Here is a 19,607-nt window from a genome sequence, read left to right as displayed (position 1 = left end):
GTACAAAACAATTGTATTTGTGTAAGCTATTTTAGTGTGGGAAAACTTTTTTTTTCTCTGTTTTTGGCATTTCACTTATTAAATGATACCCCACCCATAAACCGATAGTGGCTGTGCTCACTTTGAACAGTCCTCGAAAATTCAAACTTTTTACAGCAGTGTTTTGGGGTTTATAGAGTGTGTCTGGAATATTCCTTTAAACCAACTTGAAATGAATGCACAACTCATTAAAAACACCTTTATTGTCATTTTATATTTTTGTAGTATAATTGCTGGTACTGGCTGCAGCATATGGATGTGAATTGCACTATGTACTTACTGCAGGTGCTCATACTGTATGTACATATTCATAGGAAGTCAGCAGATATCTTCATGTGCAGCTGTATAAAGTAACATATGCATGATGTTTCCTCTATTAAAAAAAAGCAATACACGGGTCGGACTTCATAATCATAAAAAAGGTGCACAGATTATCTATATAGGTCTGCAGCATACAATGCACAATATATAATTCAGGCTTTAGTTGCATCTAGCAAATACCAGTATTACGCGTAGTATTACATTGGTCCACGTAGTGTAATAAATGAGATCTCTGATTATCTGATGAGACTTTATACTGTAAGTTCTGGGATTTCCCCTTTTCTTCTGTTCTTCCCTTTTTTCTCCCCTGCTAGTATATTCCTGAGTAAAAAGAGATTGTAGTGATAGCAAAAGTTTGTGTTAAGACCAAATATATTTTTCCAACCCCTCCGACTTCCTTTCTGTGTTCTCATTAGTAATCTGGTCTTGCACCGGAAGCCTTTCCCCCTCGTATATGAGGAAGTGTAAAAAAGGATAAAGTGAACGTCAGGCGTTGCAACTTCCACGTTGAGTAACGCTGGGCTTTCCTTTGATTGTAACTACATTCGCTAGTACATCCGCACTTTCCATACCCTCCATTGCTTCAGTTATTTTCCTGTGCAGAGCAGGAAACGTGCAGCAGCCAAGTCTTTCACTCCTTTTAGGTACATTCAGCAGCAGGTTTGAATCAAAATTTTATATCCTCGGAGCACGATTGCATAGAAGGAATTCTGTATTAAGGGCGAAGGGTGTTAAGTTTCCATGCTCGTTCTGTCAGCAGAACCAGCCTTTTGTCAACCACATGATGATTTTACATGATTGGTTTGATTGGACTTTCAGAGGAATTACACATCACATTTTTTTAAACAATTTTTTCCAACACGTTTGATTTTCTGAGCTCAGACTTTAATTTCGTCCTCGTCATCCATATAACTGTAGGATATTTTCTTCCTTGGCTGGCTCATGAACTCTGAATCTCCGGTCTCAGCCCTGTTCTGTCCCTTTAAGAGGCCGGCACCATAGTGACGAGCGAGCACGTCTGTAGCACTCTGAAATCGTTTGCTCTCCATCCTTACTCCCATCATTCCCCTCTCAGAAGACCCCATCACTACATCAGGAACTTTAACAGAAAGCCCGACTCCATTCGACTCCATTGCGCTCCCCTCCTCCTCTTCCCACTGGGCCCCATGTGGGATCTTTCCACTCCCACAGTCTTCCTTCAGCAATGAATCCACGTATGAGATTGTGGCCAAGGAGTCCATTTCTGAACCTTCAGCGGTCAGCCCGCATGCTGACCCTATCTCCTCTCCCTCCCAGGTGTGGCTACGCTCCTCCGGGTGGCCATCGATGAGGCTAAATACCTCGCTCATGAGGGAGGGGCCAAGGTCAAAAGTGAAGGTATCCAGGGAGGTGAGGGAAGGAAGGGAGTCGGAGAAGGCAGTGGTGCGACAGGGGTCGGAAGTTTCAACAGAGGCGGAGCAGGTGGACAAGATGATGTCAGAGGGGTCGGTCAGAGAGCCGCGGTGAATGTTGGTGGAGCAGGAGGTGGGGATGGAGATGGACGGCTGCTGACGCTCGGAGCGCGAAAGGCGAGGCAAGGTGACAAAACCAGACTCCAGACCTGAGCAGGAGACACATGAAATCCATATATCAATAAAAATCTGCTCAATCCAGAGGTTACAAAGAAACCTCTAAAGCAGTAACAAGCTCAACCACAGAATACCAAAAAAACAAGATGAATACAAACAAGTTAACTCTGCATTGAAGAGTTTGCATATGCAGCTCTTTAAAGTAGATTGATGCAGTTGCATGACTTTACATTCCATTCCAGCAGGGGGCAGTGTTTATTCATATTGCTTCACGATTAAAACCTGGCAAAAAACCACTTCAGCATCCAAAGTGCTGACTTGTCCCGTTCTTGTGAACAGTGAATCATCGGCCCGATGCTGCCGGATCACAGAATAAGTCACGCACTCACAAAATGCTGCCTGCAGGACGAAATGGGTAAATTACAGCACTTCTCAGTGCCAGCTGTATCGAGCCAAGAGTCGGGAGGTTTTCATTTCAACCAACGAAAACAGTTACGGATTTTACAGTTTGCACATTTTAACCAAAGAGAGAGAAAGAATTAAACCAGTTTATGGAGGATTTGTTTCAAGAAAACGTGCAATCTGTCATAACGCAACATAACTGGAAACTTAAGTAGCTTCAGTTCCGTTATTATTTTAAAGGCTTTAGATAAATAAAAATGTTTGCAGACATCAACTCATATCCAGATAAAAACATCACACATACCTATATATAGTTATTTAAAACCTGTTTTCTTTCACTTTCACTGGTGATCTGATCACATTTCAGGGATTAAAGAGGTCAGGAACTCAAATACAATCTGATCACTCACTCATCATTTAAAGGAACAGATATGAAAGAAACTGGATTCCTTTCACTTAACTATAAGATTTGATGTCAATATGCTAAATATGAAGCTGCAAACAGGTGATGGTTAGCTTAGCTTAGCAAAAAGACTGTAAACATGGGCAAACTGCCCCCTTGACTCTGTTTAAAGTTAGGCTTAAGCTTCAAATCTCATTTATTAAGAACAATGAGGCGTCCTTTAAGCTTTTTTCTGGTCCTTATTGTTTCTAACAATATCTAAAAATGTAAATCTGTTTCTTTAAATTTGAAGATCATGAAGTCACTGAATCATTAGACAAATAAGTTAATGATAAAGTGAAAATTTAGAAAGGTTTAAAAAAAAAGATTTTCCTGTGGGCTGTTTTTATATTCACCAAACCCTTCACACACACACACACGCACACACACGCACACACACACACAAAGCAGGCCAGACTGCATCAGCCATGAGTGTGGTGTTAACAGGGGTCATTCAAACATTCAAACAGCCTCCCAGACAGCTCGCTGCCAGCTCTGTCTGGATCTAGGTGTGTTATCAATGTAAACGCTGCTGATTAGAGCCAAGGTGATTCATAAGGACATCTGGGGCAGTCTGCCTCTAGATCTCTGGGTACATGATGGATTCATTTCACTGCACTTCAACAGATGATCCCCACATTCCTACAGTTCCTAGTTAACGCTGGAACACTGTGCTGGAACTTAACCTATTTGACTTTCGCCCACATGAGACATTGTTTACCAGTGATGTCATTTAATAGAAAGGAAGGCACTTAGGGACAGCTTAGTGATTTGGTCGTTAAAGGATTCCTGAAGGACTGGGCAAAGGTGAGCCTAAGAGCGTAGGGACTAGGGCCTGAGCCTGAGAAGTCCACGAATTACCCAATTAGTTTCCCACATTAAACCGGGCTCAACTAGTGTAACATTAGCTTATATAGCAAACCTGATTTGTGGCATTTATGGTCCCATGTTGGGAGAGTAATTATGTGAAATCAACCCATGCAGAGGCTACAGAAACAGACTTGTGTGCACGACTATAAAGCACCAACAGCGCACTGCTCGTGGTGACAATATCCAAAAATTAATCTTGAATACGACTCTGCTAGCCGGTATACTCCAGGGTACTAATGACCATTTTGTTCAGTGTATTTACAATATTCATTACAAGCAAAGTACCATGGCAGTACCTTGGAGAAAATCAGCATTCATTTAGTGTTTCTGTCCTTCCGATCACTTACTGAATGGAAAATCCGTCTCTTTACCCGCTAATTTCTAGTTTTCCTTCCTGATGTTTGGTGTAGGCTGGTAAGGGCTAATAAGAGTGATAAAAGTGAATCAAATTATGCCACGCATAATCATTTGATCCATAAAAACCATATCTCCCACTCACCATAAGAGCTTTTCTTCTCCTCAGGCGTGTTTTGAGAACTGGGGAAGAGCACTTTGGTGGTGGGGCTTCCATTAGGCATATCCACATCCAGCCTGGGCAGGGAGATGGCATTTTTGATGATGGGAGAAATGGCAGGAGGCGGTGGAGAGAAATCCTTGGATGCCTCTCTGGGTCGACTATCAGAGCCCCTCCTAATTTGACGGAGGGTCCTGGAGAAGAAAGCTCCGATCTTGTTGTCGGGACTGGAAACAGAATCAGTTTCCCCATTGTTCCCGTTGGCAGTCCCGCCGTGATTGCTGAGGAAGGATGTGTCCCCAAATACATCGCCACCGCGGCCCACGTGCATGGTGTGACGGAAGTCTCCCAGAGGAGGGCTAATCATGTCCACTGTTAGGTCTCCTTTATGGCGACGCTTGCTGTGGGAATGTGAGACCAGACCCTTCAGACCTGACAGCTTTTCCTGAAGATTCATGATCAGAAATCAAGAATGGCTCGGATCTTCTTGAGAATCAACTCGAAACAATTTCTGGAATTGCCTTTAGTCCCACAGAAAGGTCAAACTTAACAATAAATTTCAACTTCTCTCCTTTTAGAGTTTTACCAAAGTCACTGACAGTTCGTCAGTCCAAAGTATGGACCTGGAAAATAGCTCTCAATGGTTATTCCGAGATCTGAAGCTGTGTCGTTTTTGAGGCTGAAACGTAAAACTCCAGGCCTACAGTGCCAAATAGTTCACTAGAATAACATGTCTGTTTATTATGTACAGGCCAAGTTCTGTCCCAGTCTTTGTAGTTTGTTGACATGCATAGCTGGCTGAATTAAACAGGCACAAATTGAGGAGAACACTATGCAGTTGTGTTCCTGGAGGCAGCCGATCCAGTTGGAGTGTGGTCAGGTGGAATGGCTCGCTTTGGGCTTTGGCTTTGTCAACATCAGCTCAGAAATAGGTCCAAATCCAGCTGCAAACGGTTCTGCGGTCACACCATGGAGCCATCTATTGAAAGTAAAAACAGGGAAAAAACATCTATCTTTAAAATGTAGACAGGGATGTGCTTGTTTTTAAGGTATATTGAAAGAAATGGATCACACTTGCAGTTTGTAATGTGTAAGCTGAGATTCAGAGAGAGACCCTGGTGCTTTCTGTTTCTGGATGCTACACGGCGTTGTAAAGTACAGTAACTTTTCTTTCTTTCCGCAGGTTTTTTAAGATTCTGCATTCCAAGTGTCCGCTGGTCTGGAACCATCTAAATTTAGACCACAGTTACTGCTCCGTGAAGCAAACCAAAGTCTGCTTCTTATCCATGAGATGGGTGTACTTTCAGGGAATTCCTGCTTCCATTTTGTCCTGCTTTGTCTGGAGAGCAGGTTACACAAATTTCATTTTACACTTCCCTGGAAAAATGACTCTCAAAAAAGCTTTCAAAGCAGGAGCAGCAGGCCTCATTCAGCAAGCTCACATTTGTTTATAAACAAGCAAAATATTCTCAGGGAGATAGGAAGAGATAATGAAAATATCCTGATAAGAAAATTACTGTTGCTACAGTGGGGCAAAAAAGTATTTAGTCAGCCACCGATTGTGCAAGTTCCCCCACTTAAAATGATGACAGAGGTCAGTAATTTGCACCAGAGGTACACTTCAACTGTGAGAGACAGAATGTGAAAAAAAAAATCCATGAATCCACATGGTAGGATTTGTAAAGAATTTATTCGTAAATCAGGGTGGAAAATAAGTATTTGGTCACCTCAAACAAGGAAAATCTCTGGCTCTCACAGACCTGTAACGTCTTCTGTAAGAAGCTTTTCTGTCCCCCACTCGTTACCTGTATGAATGGCACCTGTTTGAACTCATCATCTGTATAAAAGACACCTGTCCACAGCCTCAAACAGTCAGACTCCAAACTCCGCCATGGCCAAGACCAAAGAGCTCTCGAAGGACACCAGGAAAAGTATTGTAGACCTGCACCAGACTGGGAAGAGTGAATCTACAATAGGCAAGCAGCTTGGTGTGAAAAAATCAACTGTGGGAGCAATCATCAGAAAATGGAAGACATACAAGACCACTGATAATCTCCCTCGATCTGGGGCTCCACGCAAGATCTCATCCCGTGGGGTCAAAATGATCATGAGAACGGTGAGCAAAGATCCCAGAACCACACGGGGGGACCTGGTGAATGACCTGCAGAGAGCTGGGACCAAAGTAACAAAGGTCACCATCAGTAACACACTACAACAGCAGGGAATCAAATCCCGCAGTGCCAGACGTGTTCCGCTGCTGAAGCCAGTGCATGTCCAGGCCCGTCTGAAGTTTGCCAGAGAGCACATGGATGATACAGCAGAGGATTGGGAGAATGTCATGTGGTCAGATGAAACCAAAGTAGAACTTTTTGGTATAAACTCAACTCGTCGTGTTTGGAGGAAGAAGAATACTGAGTTGCATCCCAAGAACACCATACCTACTGTGAAGCATGGGGGTGGAAACATCATGCTATGGGGCTGTTTTTCTGCCAAGGGGACAGGACGACTGATCCGTGTTAAGGACAGAATGAATGGGGCCATGTATCGTGAGATTTTGAGCCAAAACCTCCTTCCATCAGTGAGAACTTTGAAGATGAAATGAGGCTGGGTCTTCCAACATGACAATGATCCAAAACACACCGCCCGGGCAACAAAGGAGTGGCTCCGTAAGAAGCATTTGAAAGTCCTGGAGTGGCCTAGCCAGTCTCCAGACCTCGACCCCATAGAAAATCTGTGGCGGGAGTTGAAAGTCCGTGTTGCTCGGCGACAGCCCCAAAACATCACTGCTCTCGAGAAGATCTGCATGGAGGAATGGGCCAAAATACCAGCTACTGTGTGTGCAAACCTGGTAAAGACCTATAGTAGACGTTTGACCTCTGTTATTGCCAACAAAGGTTATGTTACAAAGTATTGAGTTGTATTTTTGTTATTGACCAAATACTTATTTTCCACCCTGATTTACGAATAAATTCTTTACAAATCCTACCATGTGGATTCATGGATTTTTTTTTCACATTCTGTCTCTCACAGTTGAAGTGTACCTCTGGTGCAAATTACTGACCTCTGTCATCATTTTAAGTGGGGGAACTTGCACAATCGGTGGCTGACTAAATACTTTTTTGCCCCACTGTATCTGGCTCTAACACCAGATTACTGCTGTATAGAGCTCCCAGCAATTACAGGCAATGTGCTTTGTACAGTAGGGGGAAAAAGTAATATGTTAAAATGTTAGTTATTATACTTTTTTTTAAAAATACATCTTTCACTATCCTACCTTTTCCCCTTAGCTCTTTAGTTGTACCTTCTCTGAATTTTGGTATTAGTCCAAGTTTAATCATTTATCTCTTTCCTTCTTTTATATTTTTTCCAGTGGCTCCACAGTGTAGTGGTTAACACATTTGCTTGAGATTCCAGGAGAAGACGCAAATCCCTGGGAAGGTTGTGTGAGGAAGGCAACCCCTTGTGGCTGAGGGAAAAGAAGCTTATAATTATATTTCTTTTCCATGTTTTCAATGTCTGCTTCGTTTCAACATCAGGAAATTAACAAGATTTGTCAAATTTATCTGAAGAGTTAGGGTTTAAGCTTTTAATTTTTATTCAGGTAATATTAATCAGATGTTTTATTTTTCTTTAGAATGTAGCAGGATGGCATTATGTAACCTTTTGTAGGAGAAGCTGAAATATTTTAACATAAATGAGCCTTTTCTCAAGCACCACATTTCTATCTCTATAGCAGCATGCTGCACCTCTGCTCTACAGGTCCCTGCTTCTGCTACATTATCAACAACAGATGAATGAATTATCTACATTGCAAGAAACTGACTTTCACTTTCAGCCCCTGGTATCTGTGGCCGTAGATGACACGGCATTGAAGACATGATCTGGATGCTGATCTGTTCCAACTTTTCATGACGCTGGAAAAAGACACTTTTTGACAGTGAAAACTACTGTTAACTACATAAAAGAGAAACGCGTGGATGACATGTGTCTCTAAATAAATGTTACGCTCATGGTTTGTAGGCTTTGCAAGTCATGGCACTGCTGCTGTGATGGGCTGACAGAGAGGATCAACTCTAACCTATTCACAAGTTAGAACCTGCACTCCATGATGCTGTAAAACACATCACGGGGACTCTTAAACTACTCACTAAATGAGACACTAGCAGACTTTGCCTCCTTCGTAGTATGGAGAATTGAAGATGAGGGTAAAAGAGCAGCAGGCTGCAGATGAAATGCAGCAGGAAAGCAGAAAAACCCATCATCAAAGCAGAATGTCTTCTTGTAAATATTCTGCAGTGGAATATTTATTTATTCTTTTTTTCAGCTTTGTGTTGCTGAAATTTGAGATGATTTCCTGTTAAATATTGGCACAGCTAGACAAATAGCATTAAGCAGAAGGGAGATTTAATTCTGGCTGTTTTTGTCATCTGCTCTGACAAGCTTCAGCATATATAGGACTCTTTATGAATAAAAAATAAAAACAAAACATAGCCCAATCTGATGCCAGATCATCAGTAATTAACAACAGCTAGCAACTAACTTTTTGTACTCCATTTTAATTATGTAACATAACTGATAATCCTTTGCTGCCTTTTTTCAGTCCTGCAGTTCCCCACTTCTCTAAGTCTGTCTTGGCCCTTTGTCATGTGTTCGTTGCCAGCAGAGTAATTGATATTCAATTTGAAAATATTTTAATAGCATGAGCCAACCCTGACATGGACTTCTCGTTCTCTCCACTTTCCAGATGCAGCGTCTAAATATCAGTGGGCCTCCCACGCGTGCACAGGCCCCGTCTGGCTTCATTAATGACTGGCTATGGTTCATGAAATGGAGATTGCGTCAGGTCCAAGGCAGCCTTTCTAATTTGCTCCTGACCGCAGTCCCAGGCCCTCCGCTCCACTTCCCCTGGCTGCCGTTTTAAGAGGGGCATCTGGGTGTGGAGGGGGAGGAAATATACCACATACCAGCGCCGAGTAAAGCCATATCAAGGCTTGCAAAGGGACACAGAAGGACCGCTATACCGAGGTGCGATCTTAAATCTGAGACAGCGTGCAGGCCTGCAAGAACCTGGTAGATGCTCCCATGAGCGGAGCTAAAGCAACAGGCTACCTCCTTGATTAAAATAACGTGCGTGTCGTTAGAGACAATAAGGGAGTAATTCCAAATAAGGGGGAAATATTCATCTTAAGTTAGAGAGAAAAACCCCATCCTAATTGATAACCTGCAGCATTACCGGAATACCGCACACATGGAGGCATTAATTACTCTGGCTGTGTACTTACGGAAAGCTCTGCTCTTTTGTTTCTGCCTGTAATCCTGTTAAAAAAAACCTTTGACCACAGCTCAGAGGGGGTCGGTCCCTCTGACTCATGTCATGTACTTGAAGCCTCCGGGCAAAGCTCAACAACCCATCCACTGTCCTTCTTTCCTCACTGAGAAACTTATTCGTGTGCGCTTGCTGTTTTCTGCACACTCCAGTGAATTATATAAACAGCATGAATTTAAAACAAGCATCAAAAACACATTAAATGGTAATAAGTCTAATGCTATAATCCAGGGAGTAGTCTTTGTGCATTCGTCTTAGATATCAGAAAAATAGGGGAGCACTTGACAGCAGGGACTTGGACATACCCTGGATTATCCCCTAATCCTTCATCTCCTCCATTATCCTCGGTATGGCACCTCTGTCTGGGCAGAGCCTGGCTGCTTCAGCTTGGAACCACTGGTTCTGATTTCTGCAAGAGTTGAAATACAATACAAATGAGTCGGAGGGAAGGAAAGAGTGAGTTTAAAGTGAAGTAGGGTAAGAAGGAGGAGTGAAGGGAGAGGATGGCAAATGCAGGCAGAAAAGAGGATGAAAGGGATAGGTGGTAGGAGGAATGAAAGAAAGCGAAAAGGTCAGCTGAGGAGAAAGCAAAGGGAACAAGATGTGAGAGGATGATGGCACGCTGATGGATGTTTATGAGGAGAAAAGAAGGAACGCAGGCTGTGACATAAGGGAAAAACAGTGGGATTGGTCCACAACCTTATTAATATAATCACTCTTTCAACAGCTGTTTTATGGATAGACTCGTCTCACAGCAGAAACTCTGACTTGTCAGAGCAGTTGAAAGCACAGGTTTATTAAAGATGGCTGGATTCCACTTGTGGGAGAGATCCCTTTATTGTGGACAGGGTTAGCATAGGACATTCGCTGTTCCCAGACAGCGAATCTCAGCGACTTTGGTGATCCAGTGTCTGAGACCTATTAATGTGAGTATCATTTTATGTGGCCCAATGATGAAAATTGAGCATCAAAGCACTAAAAGTTGTACCTAATCACACTTTTATATTCAGTTTTAAGCTGCTTTTCTGGCGAAGTTACTGTTCAGGGGATTCTCAGAACAACATTTCCATGTCACTGTGTACAGTATTTTCCTGAGGTGGCTTTGCTGGATATAAACCAGAGTAACCACAGTCTAATAGGAGCCGTGTGTGTTGGTTGTTGTGTGTGCACGAACACATTCCTGAACATAGCATCAGTCGGTGGAGTCTTTACTACTATCAAACATCCGTCTCTTCAACCTCTCCTCTGATTCAAACCATGTTTACGTCCTAATCTCCATTTTTTTCTTTTCATTTCTTTCCTTTAATTTGTCTTTCCTTTTTAAACTTTGTTTCTTTCTTCATTCTGCCTCGTTCCTTTGTTAGTTTTGTTTCCATTTTAGCTTTCTTTACCTCTAATTGCTCCTTCTTTGTTTTCCTACTCCTTGAACGTCTTGACTGACTTATGAAGGATGTAAAAGCTTAAATATAACAGCCGTCAGGCCACACACACACTTCTTTTCATGGCTGTAACTCAAAATGTTTACTCTGCTACAGTTTGTCTTGAGTAAAATCAGCGGCAGACTTTGCGTTTTATCGTGGCTTTTCCCCTCCCTGCTCTCTCTCTCCCTTCTCATGTCCTCCACTCACTAACCCCGCTAACCAGGTGAACAAACATACAAGATAAGGCCACATTTTTCAGGGTCAGTCTTTGGCTTTCAATTACCGTCCTATTTTCACCAACCATACTCAATTTGAATCCAAGAAAAACACTGCTACACTTCCTCCTCAGTCAAGAAAACATTTTCATGCTTCAATAAATATCCATACTGTCCGAGCCTCTCTGGTTCCTCCATCTGCTGGATCTGGCAGACCTAATTTGCCTACTTTGTTGGATATTTTCTGTTTTTATCTCTTTCATACTCATAGATGCAGTTTTTTCTTTACTGCTCCTGGACTATTTTTGGAATATTTCAAGTTTTGAAATAGTCAATTTACTTTCTTTATGAGCATAAAAGAATACACAAACACTACAAACCACACATAACTAATATTCACTGTACAGTATATATGAATTAACAAGAACAAGACATTGCAGTATTGAAATTAGCTAGTGTCACCTTTTAGCGGGTGGCTTTTTCCTTTCGGTTTGTTTGCTAAGCCTAACCCTGTTTCTTACTCCCGCTGACATTGCCAAGTTTTTTGTTCTTCACAACACGTACATCATTAACAGTGTTAACGGTGGCAGTTATACTCCAAAAAGTCTCAGTTTTCGTTTGCTGCAGGCAGTTTTCCTATTCTAAAGCTACAGCTAGCTCAATAATTAAGCTAACATTAGCTGCACAAGCTGGTTCGCTAATCAAAATATATCTGCACATATATAATGTAGCCTATAGCAAAATTAAATCAGCTGAAAAAAGTTTTTTACTTAACAAAATGTATTAAGTAATCTTGTTAAAAAATAACCTCCTTAAATTAAATGTGTTTCAATTAAATTCTGAAGAGGAGAGAATCTGAAATTTCTGTAATATTTTACTCCCAATACGAGTGATCATTAAAGTCTTCTGGATAAATACACACAACAAACATCTATTTTCAGGCCATCTGTTATGGTGTACAGACACCCAGTATCACATTGGGGAAGTTCTTTAGCAATCTTCTTACATGTTATGTTAAATATCATTTGTGTTTCTAGTTCAGCAGTTCAGGTTGTGTTAGATTAGCTAAGCTGTGACACCACAGGTGCAGTGAGCTGCAGGTTTGCTCATGATTCCCACATTGAGTCAGATAGTTATAGTCAGAGTTTAATACTACAGTAAATAACTTAGTCACACAGGCACATAACCAGTTGGTCACCGAGTAGCAACCACTGGTTCCTGGGGAAAAATGAATATTTCCCAACGAGTTGTGAGTGGTTGGTGTGAAATTGACAGCTAAGTCACACAGGACAAAAGACCAGCCAGTGACCCCATGATAACTATCTATCGGGAACATAGACTCTGGCTTGTTTTCAAACAGTTGTTAACTACTTGCAAAGTGGTTGTAAAACCAAAGACAGCAATGCAAACTGTACAGTTAGTCCATTTACCTACAAAGTAAAAGTTGCTACTTTTAAAACTTGTTGGTTTCAGACACAACTTTTACTTTGAAAGTGCTCAGTGAGTGGCTAGTTAGAGAATTTTTGCAGACAAGGCAGCATCTTCCATGCAAAATACGGTTAACTGTGATAATTTGTGAGTGAGGAAAGGAACCACAAGGAGATTTTTGCGGTACAACAACCACAAAATCTGTCAGCAACTACTCGCTAAGTAGTCGGGAATACAAATGTTTCCCTACTGACCAGAGGCTACCAGAGGGTCACCAACCAGTCTCTAGGTCTGTTCACTAGGCCTAAAATACAAAGTTATGAATTAAGATGAATTAAGAAGTTGTCTCAAACAGGAAATTTTTTCATCATTGTTGGAAACACTTGATTTTTGATTTTTTATGTGTGGCGGTGACTCTTAAAAATCTTATTAAAAACTGTCTCAAATATAGGTTTGGTGGCTACACATACAATAACCACAACGTGCACAGATGGATCCTTCACTTCTATGTTTGATGCTTACATTATATTAATCGATGCTGGCTGAACCTCAGACCTTTTAGGCTGCAGATGGTTTATCTTTCCATGAGCCAACAGCAGCCAGCAGTGGCCAGGCAGCTGTTGATGAATAGGTTTGCCATTTTCAGCCTCTTAAAGATTTGGTGTAGACTTTAACCAGTGGGTTGAAACTTGTTGCGTGGTGTGAAAGAAAATACGGCAACTACATTCACACCTTAGTAACTGACCCTTTCCTGGTTAGTTGCGTCAATGACACCTAAAGGTCACAGAGTTTCCCTCAGAGGAATGTAGGACTCAGGTAAAAAAAAAGAAAGAAACATGAAGAGATGAAAGCAATGAGGAATGTATGTACATGTTTACTTAATCAAGTATGTTTTCAAGAACTATGTCATTAGTGCAAATCATGTGGGGGGGTGTACAGAAAACTCATTACACTGCATGTGTTAACCATCTGCTGCTGCGTACAGTACTACAGGATGACAATATCAAGGCAAGTACTCAAGGAAGATATACTGTATGGCTACCGTGGGGAGATTAATTGAGGGAATTACAGAGCCAGTTAAACATGAAAAGGTCAAACACGGTACAGACAGGTCCTCAGAAAGGAAGGCTGAATCCATAACAGCATGTGCTTTATTGGATTTTAAGTTATCATCGCCAGTGACACGGCTGGATGATTATCGACCACCTCAGAGCACGTTTGCCTACTGCAGTCTGTTTTATCACTGCATACGTGTTAGTGTGAGTCTGTTTGTGTTATTTAACAGGGTGGGCTCCCTCAGGGGCTCTCCTGCAGGACGTAGGGTCAGAAGGCCACTCGCCTTAACTTCACCAAGTCAAGTTCCACTGAATCAGTGCACATCCCTGACATGTACAAAAATTGATAGGTTACGTAGTGTGACTGCTGTAATTACAAAGTAGCGTGATCAAAATCAAAGCACATGCCAGATTTTATTTTGACCACGGCTGCAGTGGTGAAATGATATACAGCTGCTGCTGGATATAAATATGCTGCTGAAAAGACTGAGTTTCATGTCAGACGCACAACAAAAGCCCTTATCCTGTACAGTGTGACCACTAACAGCTGGGCTTCAGTCAACATTATTACACGTCTTAAATGAACTGCCTCAGCCGTAACTGAACCTGGATTTACTTCCCTTCTCTCACCACTGGAAGAATTTTTTGTTATAAAGTTAATTAAACAGTATATTTAGTTTTTTAAAGGTGCTGATAATTAATCACATCAAACCACAACAATAATGTCAGCAGGCGGTTAGTAAGTTCTTTTGATTCATGTCCTCACCGAGCAGGTAACGTATCCAGATAGAGGCGAATTCAAGTCCCTCATAAGATTGTAATGCATTTCTCACATTGAGTTTATATATTCATATGACATAACTGCTGTAATATACAACAGAAATCACTACAAAGTCAGTGCACTTACTCCACACGCACGCTTAAAGTCTCTGCGTGGTTATCTAAAATAAAGTCATATCGTGTTCCCAGTAACTTACCACTGCGGAGCTCTTACTTGGTCGTATTAATTTCTTCACAATAACATATAATGGCTAAACGTCCAAAGAGAATATAAACTCACCTCAGCAAACTTTAAAGCGCAGAAACAGTGACCGCTTCCCTCAGGTTTAATTATATTTCAGTGGGCAGTGCTGTGTAGGTTGGGGTGGTGTGAGCGAGCCGCTGGTGCAGCCGGACTGTCCCGCTGGTGCGCCGGGTGTGAGGAGCGGGGCAGCGCGGAGGATGAGGAAAGGGGCGGGCTGAGGTTCAAATAGCAGCGAAACCATTAGAGAGCCGCGACGGGAGCTCCTACATTGCCTCATGTTCCGCTTCTCTGTCTCTCCCCAAAGTGGGTTTGTGTGCAGGTTTTGACGCCGTGATTTTAGAGCCAGACTGAGGCTTTCTGACAAATGTGAAGCCTACTCTATCATGACATAAATATATATATGTAATATAATATATATATATTTTTAAAGAAACTACCCGCAAACTCTGGTCAACTGGGAATCATCAGACTTTATCAGCTGAGTATCTGCTGACTTTGCTAGGAGGAAGTAACCTCCTAATTATGAAATTGTTTAGCAATGACATTGTCTTAATAAGTGATTAATATACGTCAAACTAAGCCCAGTGAGCTTCATTGAATTTTAAACCAGGGGTTTTCACAGAGTTAGAACATTTTCCAGTAAACCCTTCATCATCCTGACACCACCCCTCACAGCACCAGTAATGACTGAGTAACATGACAGATGGACTTGATGTGTCACAGTATGTGTCACATATCAGAGCGTCTACAACGTGGGGATGGTACCACGGACACAGTGTTTATGTTTTAACCTGTCTATATGCACTTTAATGATGCAGCACAGTTTTATAATTTATAGCAAACTATTCCAGAGGAGCCCTTGGTTGCTATGGGTTGCAGACTCCTTAAAATTTACAACTTGAGTTGTGGCTGCTAATTTTGCTAACAATATCGTGTCAGCCATGAAGAAGATGTGGTCATAAAGGGACGGACATGGTCAGCAGCGACACTCCTGTAAGCTGTGGTATGCTCACTTGCTACCGGGGACCCCAAAGTACACCAAGAAAGTGTTCCTCACACCATTACCATCCTGAACAACTGATAGAAGGCAGTTGTTAGCCTGTGTGAGTCATTAGCCTGAGGAGCTGACAGGAACAACACCCAGTGTGGCCTTCTGCTGCTTTAGCTCATCTGCTTCAGAGTTGAGTGTTCAGAGATGCTCTTCTGCATGACTTAGTCGTAACGAGTGGTTATCTGAGTTACTGTTGTCTTCTGAAGCAGTCTGACCATTCTCCTCTGACCTTTAATATGAGGCATTTTCACACAGAGGACTACTTCACTGGATATTTTCTCCTTTTTGGGCCATTTTCTGTGAGAAATACAGATGGTTGTGTGGGAAAATTCCAGCAGATCAGCAGTTTCTACTCAGACCAGGCCATCTGGCACCCACAACCATGTTCAAAGTCACTTAAATCATCTTTCCTCCCTATTCTGCTGCTCAGTTTGAACTTCAGCAGGTCGTCTCAGCCATGATCACATGCCTAAATGAGTTGCTGCCATGTGATTGGCTGGTTAGATGTTTGTGTTATAGATCAGTTGACATTTATATCTAATAAAGTGGGGAAAAAAGTGCATGCAATCAACCGGCGTTAGACTGGTGTTCTCCTTTAACTATTGGCAACATAACTGTGGGGTTATATAAAATTTTGAATAAAGTCATACAGGGCTATAAATGTTCTGTTGATACAGCTGCACACTGACAAAAGCACAGACGAGTGACAAATAGAAAGGAAAAAAGCAACATAAAATGTCTCACTAAGGTGGTGCCAGGACATTTTCTCTCAAAAATATTTCCGTATTTAGTGATTTTTTTGTTGGTTGCGAAGGATGATGCCTAACGTATTGGTCCAAATTCTGTCCTAGGCTTCCAACTGGAATCAGAACTGCTGAGTGTGAAGATCGCAGGATATGATTCATGCCATTTTCAGGTGATCAGTAACAAAAGCTAGTACTGATTTGCAGTGATCCTTTTCTGTAAGGGGATAAGTGAACCAAATTTATGCTAAGTTTCTCCACAGCATCATAGAGCCCCTAGATTGCCTCGCTATAGGGGTCTAGAGATAGTTTTATTCCTTTAACTCGCCTTCAGTTAAATTTCTTACACGTGAGACATTTAATCGCACTAAGGGTAGTTTTGTATTTCAGCGGTGTTTCCAGAAAACAGTTTGAACTGAAATCCTGAGACATGACACCCGTCATTCTCATTTCTGTGATTACTCAACAGTCAGAAAAGGGGAGTGGAGGTTTGTTGGTCGTAGGATAAGTGCCTGCTATTTATGACACAAATGTTTTTTACGTTTAAGTCTCTTAACTCTACAGCATAGCATTCCCATCATAGGGATAAGTTGGTTTTACTCTAATGCACTCTGAGGTGAGTCGAGTTCTCCATAAATGTCTCAGCATGTTCAGCTTTAAACTCCAATTAAATTAACTACGCCCCAAGTGCAGGGCTTAGGCAACAGCCTTTGGGAGTCCAGTCCCATTAAGCGCACATGACAATGGTCCCAGGCTGACCTGTCCAACAGGAAACAGGGCCTTATCAACAGGAACAGAGTCCCCATCCCGTCCTCAAAGGCCAGTAAAAGGCCCGTCTGTCGTTAAAGCTCAGGGGTGGCCTGCAGCTCTGCCAGCTCTGGCACTTCAGCTGACGACACCACAGCCACATTCCACTCGCGAGTGAGCTTAAACATTTCCAAACCCCAGGTACTATTCACACACAGGGGCACACACACACTTACACACACACGAGGAAGTATCGCAACTTGGAAAACTGCCATCATTCAAAGTTTCAGAAAACACTGTCCTCACATTCCCAAAGGCTTAAGTTGGCCTTACACATTCTGTTGAATATAAAGTTGCTTAATGCTGCAAATCTGCTCTCAAATATCCACGTTGGGGTTTTTGTTTTTGTTTTGTTTTTTACCAGATTTCAAGGGCTTGATGAGTTGCTGTTGTTCATTAGCACATAGTTGAACATGTCAATATGACAGACGTTGTTCATCTGTCGGCCATTCTGATCTGAATACCGTCTCACATTTGCAGTCTTGGTCCGTTTCAGGAGCTTCGAGATGAGCAGAGAAAACCAAATGGATGAAATTTGGTTACTTGTTGCTGATTGGTCTATGATTAGTACATTAGCTGATTTACAGTGTGTTTGGTGACAAAGGGCTGAGCTCTTTAAGCACAGACACTGTTTAATACACACCTCTAATCTGTCTAAACAGTACCCGGGGGTATTCAAGGATTTGTGTGTGTGTGTGTGAGAATGAGTGACTGCATGGCTGTGTTTGGTCTGTGTTGTCACCTGCTGCCTTTGCCAACACTTCCCAGGCATGAAGTGTTGTTTATGCTGCTGCTGCCTTCACGCCAGCCTCAACAGAGATTTGCTCAGATGAGCGAACAGGCATCAGGTTCATTCGCAAATATTCACTTGAATGCTTTTGGTTTATGTGGTCAAACTGGCGTTTCTTACGGAGAATCGCATTTTACAAATGTGACAAATTTTGGAAAAATGACAGTTTATTATATTTAGTTAGCACGTAGGAATGCAAACCATCACTTAAAACACTGACAGATCACTGAATAATATTAAGTTTCTCCATTCAGCAGACCCAATGAAAAATAGCCTTAACAATGAATTGATGCTACTGAGAAATGTTACACTTTTCTTTTGTTATTACTGTGAACATGGATGTCTGTGATTTGTTGTCCCAGTGGTGTAAATAGAATTAAGTGTGTCTGAACATGGAAAATACAGAATGAATTTGTTTGGTGACATTTACTTTCAGTTACAGTTTAAAATGCATTGGAAGTGCCAAATACTTCCTCTTTTGGTCATTGGCTGTGTGATGGCCAAACCCATGGCCACACTCCAAAAGTCGGTAACTCCTATGTATTTTCATTTCTTCATTTGAACACAATAACACATGTAGTTTCCAATAAGTTTACTGATTGGTTTGGATACATTTGTTCTATTTGTAAGCGCACACATTTAGTTTACTTATGTATTCATACCAGTTCATTACTTTGTTGGATTTTTGACTAACCTTTGTTTCTTTTACTTCTCACCTGCCATGATCCCTGGGCATTGTCAGACAGAAGCTGGTGGCCAGGGTTTGAAGCTGTTAAATACAAAGAGGGATAATTGGACCGCACCACCACTTCATGCTGAAGGGGAGAATGTATGTTTTCTTTAATTAAAAACAAAGTATTTGTACTTTAAATTAAATATATATTGAGTTTAGGGTTCAGTAGTTTTGATTTTCTTCTTTGGTCTTTAGTTTATTAACAAACCAGACTGTACTGCGTTGTTTGTTGTTTATGATGTGTTTTGTTTCAAAGTGTTGTTTTACACAAAATGTAATTGTCCCAATTGCCAGTCTTGGCAGCCGGGGATCAGTCCGCCAGGGCCTTCGCTCCTGGCCGCCGCCCGGCACACAATGCACCCGACCCCTATGGTGCCTCCTGCGGGTGATGGGCCTGCGGGAGGATGGGCCCATGTCCCCTTTTCGGGCTGTGCCCGGCCGGGCCCCATGGACTAAGGCCCGGCCACCAGACACTCGCCCTCAGGCACCCATTTCCCGGGCCTGGCTCCAGGGCGGGGCCCCAGTAACCCTATCCCGGGCTGGGTAAACTGTTCCCTCGATGTTTTTCTCATAAGGGTCTTCTGAATCGCTCTTTGTCTGGTCCCTCACCCAGGACCAATTTGCCATGGGAGACCCTACCAGGGCGTGTTGACCAGGGGGCAAATGCCCCCAGACAACATAGCCCCTGGGATCCCTGGTACACATAAACCCCTCTACCACGATAAGGTAGCAATTCCCGGAGAGGGCAGTGGATGAGGCAAAGACTCGGGTGTAGGAGGAGTTCGGAGAGGCCATGGAAAAAGACTCGAAGAGATTCTGGCAAACCGTCAGGCGTCTCAGGAGGGGAAAGCGGTGCTC

General features: G+C 42.3%; 1 protein-coding gene across 1 annotated transcript; it reads right to left on the bottom strand.

The window, feature by feature from the left end:
* Positions 1 to 250: 250 nt before the first annotated feature.
* On the bottom strand, positions 251 to 14,882 carry cdc42ep1a (CDC42 effector protein (Rho GTPase binding) 1a). Its single transcript, XM_080872807.1, has 4 exons — positions 14,662 to 14,882; positions 9,788 to 9,891; positions 4,142 to 5,135; positions 251 to 1,960 (listed from the first exon to the last, which is right to left on the bottom strand). Exons 3-4 carry the CDS (start codon positions 4,611 to 4,613, stop codon positions 1,239 to 1,241), a joined length of 1,194 nt encoding a protein of 397 aa, XP_080728933.1. The 5' UTR covers positions 4,614 to 5,135; positions 9,788 to 9,891; positions 14,662 to 14,882; the 3' UTR covers positions 251 to 1,238.
* Positions 14,883 to 19,607: the final 4,725 nt, after the last annotated feature.

Source organism: Rhamphochromis sp. 'chilingali', assembly GCF_963969265.1.
Source record: "Rhamphochromis sp. 'chilingali' genome assembly, chromosome: 22".
Taxonomy (NCBI): Eukaryota; Metazoa; Chordata; class Actinopteri; order Cichliformes; family Cichlidae; genus Rhamphochromis; species Rhamphochromis sp. 'chilingali'.
Note: the sequence above shows the minus strand (reverse complement) of the source record. Positions and strands in the feature narration are given on the sequence as shown.

Coding starts and splice junctions, on each gene's coding strand:
- cdc42ep1a (XM_080872807.1), bottom strand. CDS start 4,613: ATGAATCTTCAGGAAAAGCTGTCAGGTCTGAAGGGTCTGGTCTCACAT. Junction 1,961..4,141: donor GGAGAAGAAAAGCTCTTATG/GTGAGTGGGAGA, acceptor TCTCCTGCTCAG/GTCTGGAGTCTGGTTTTGTC.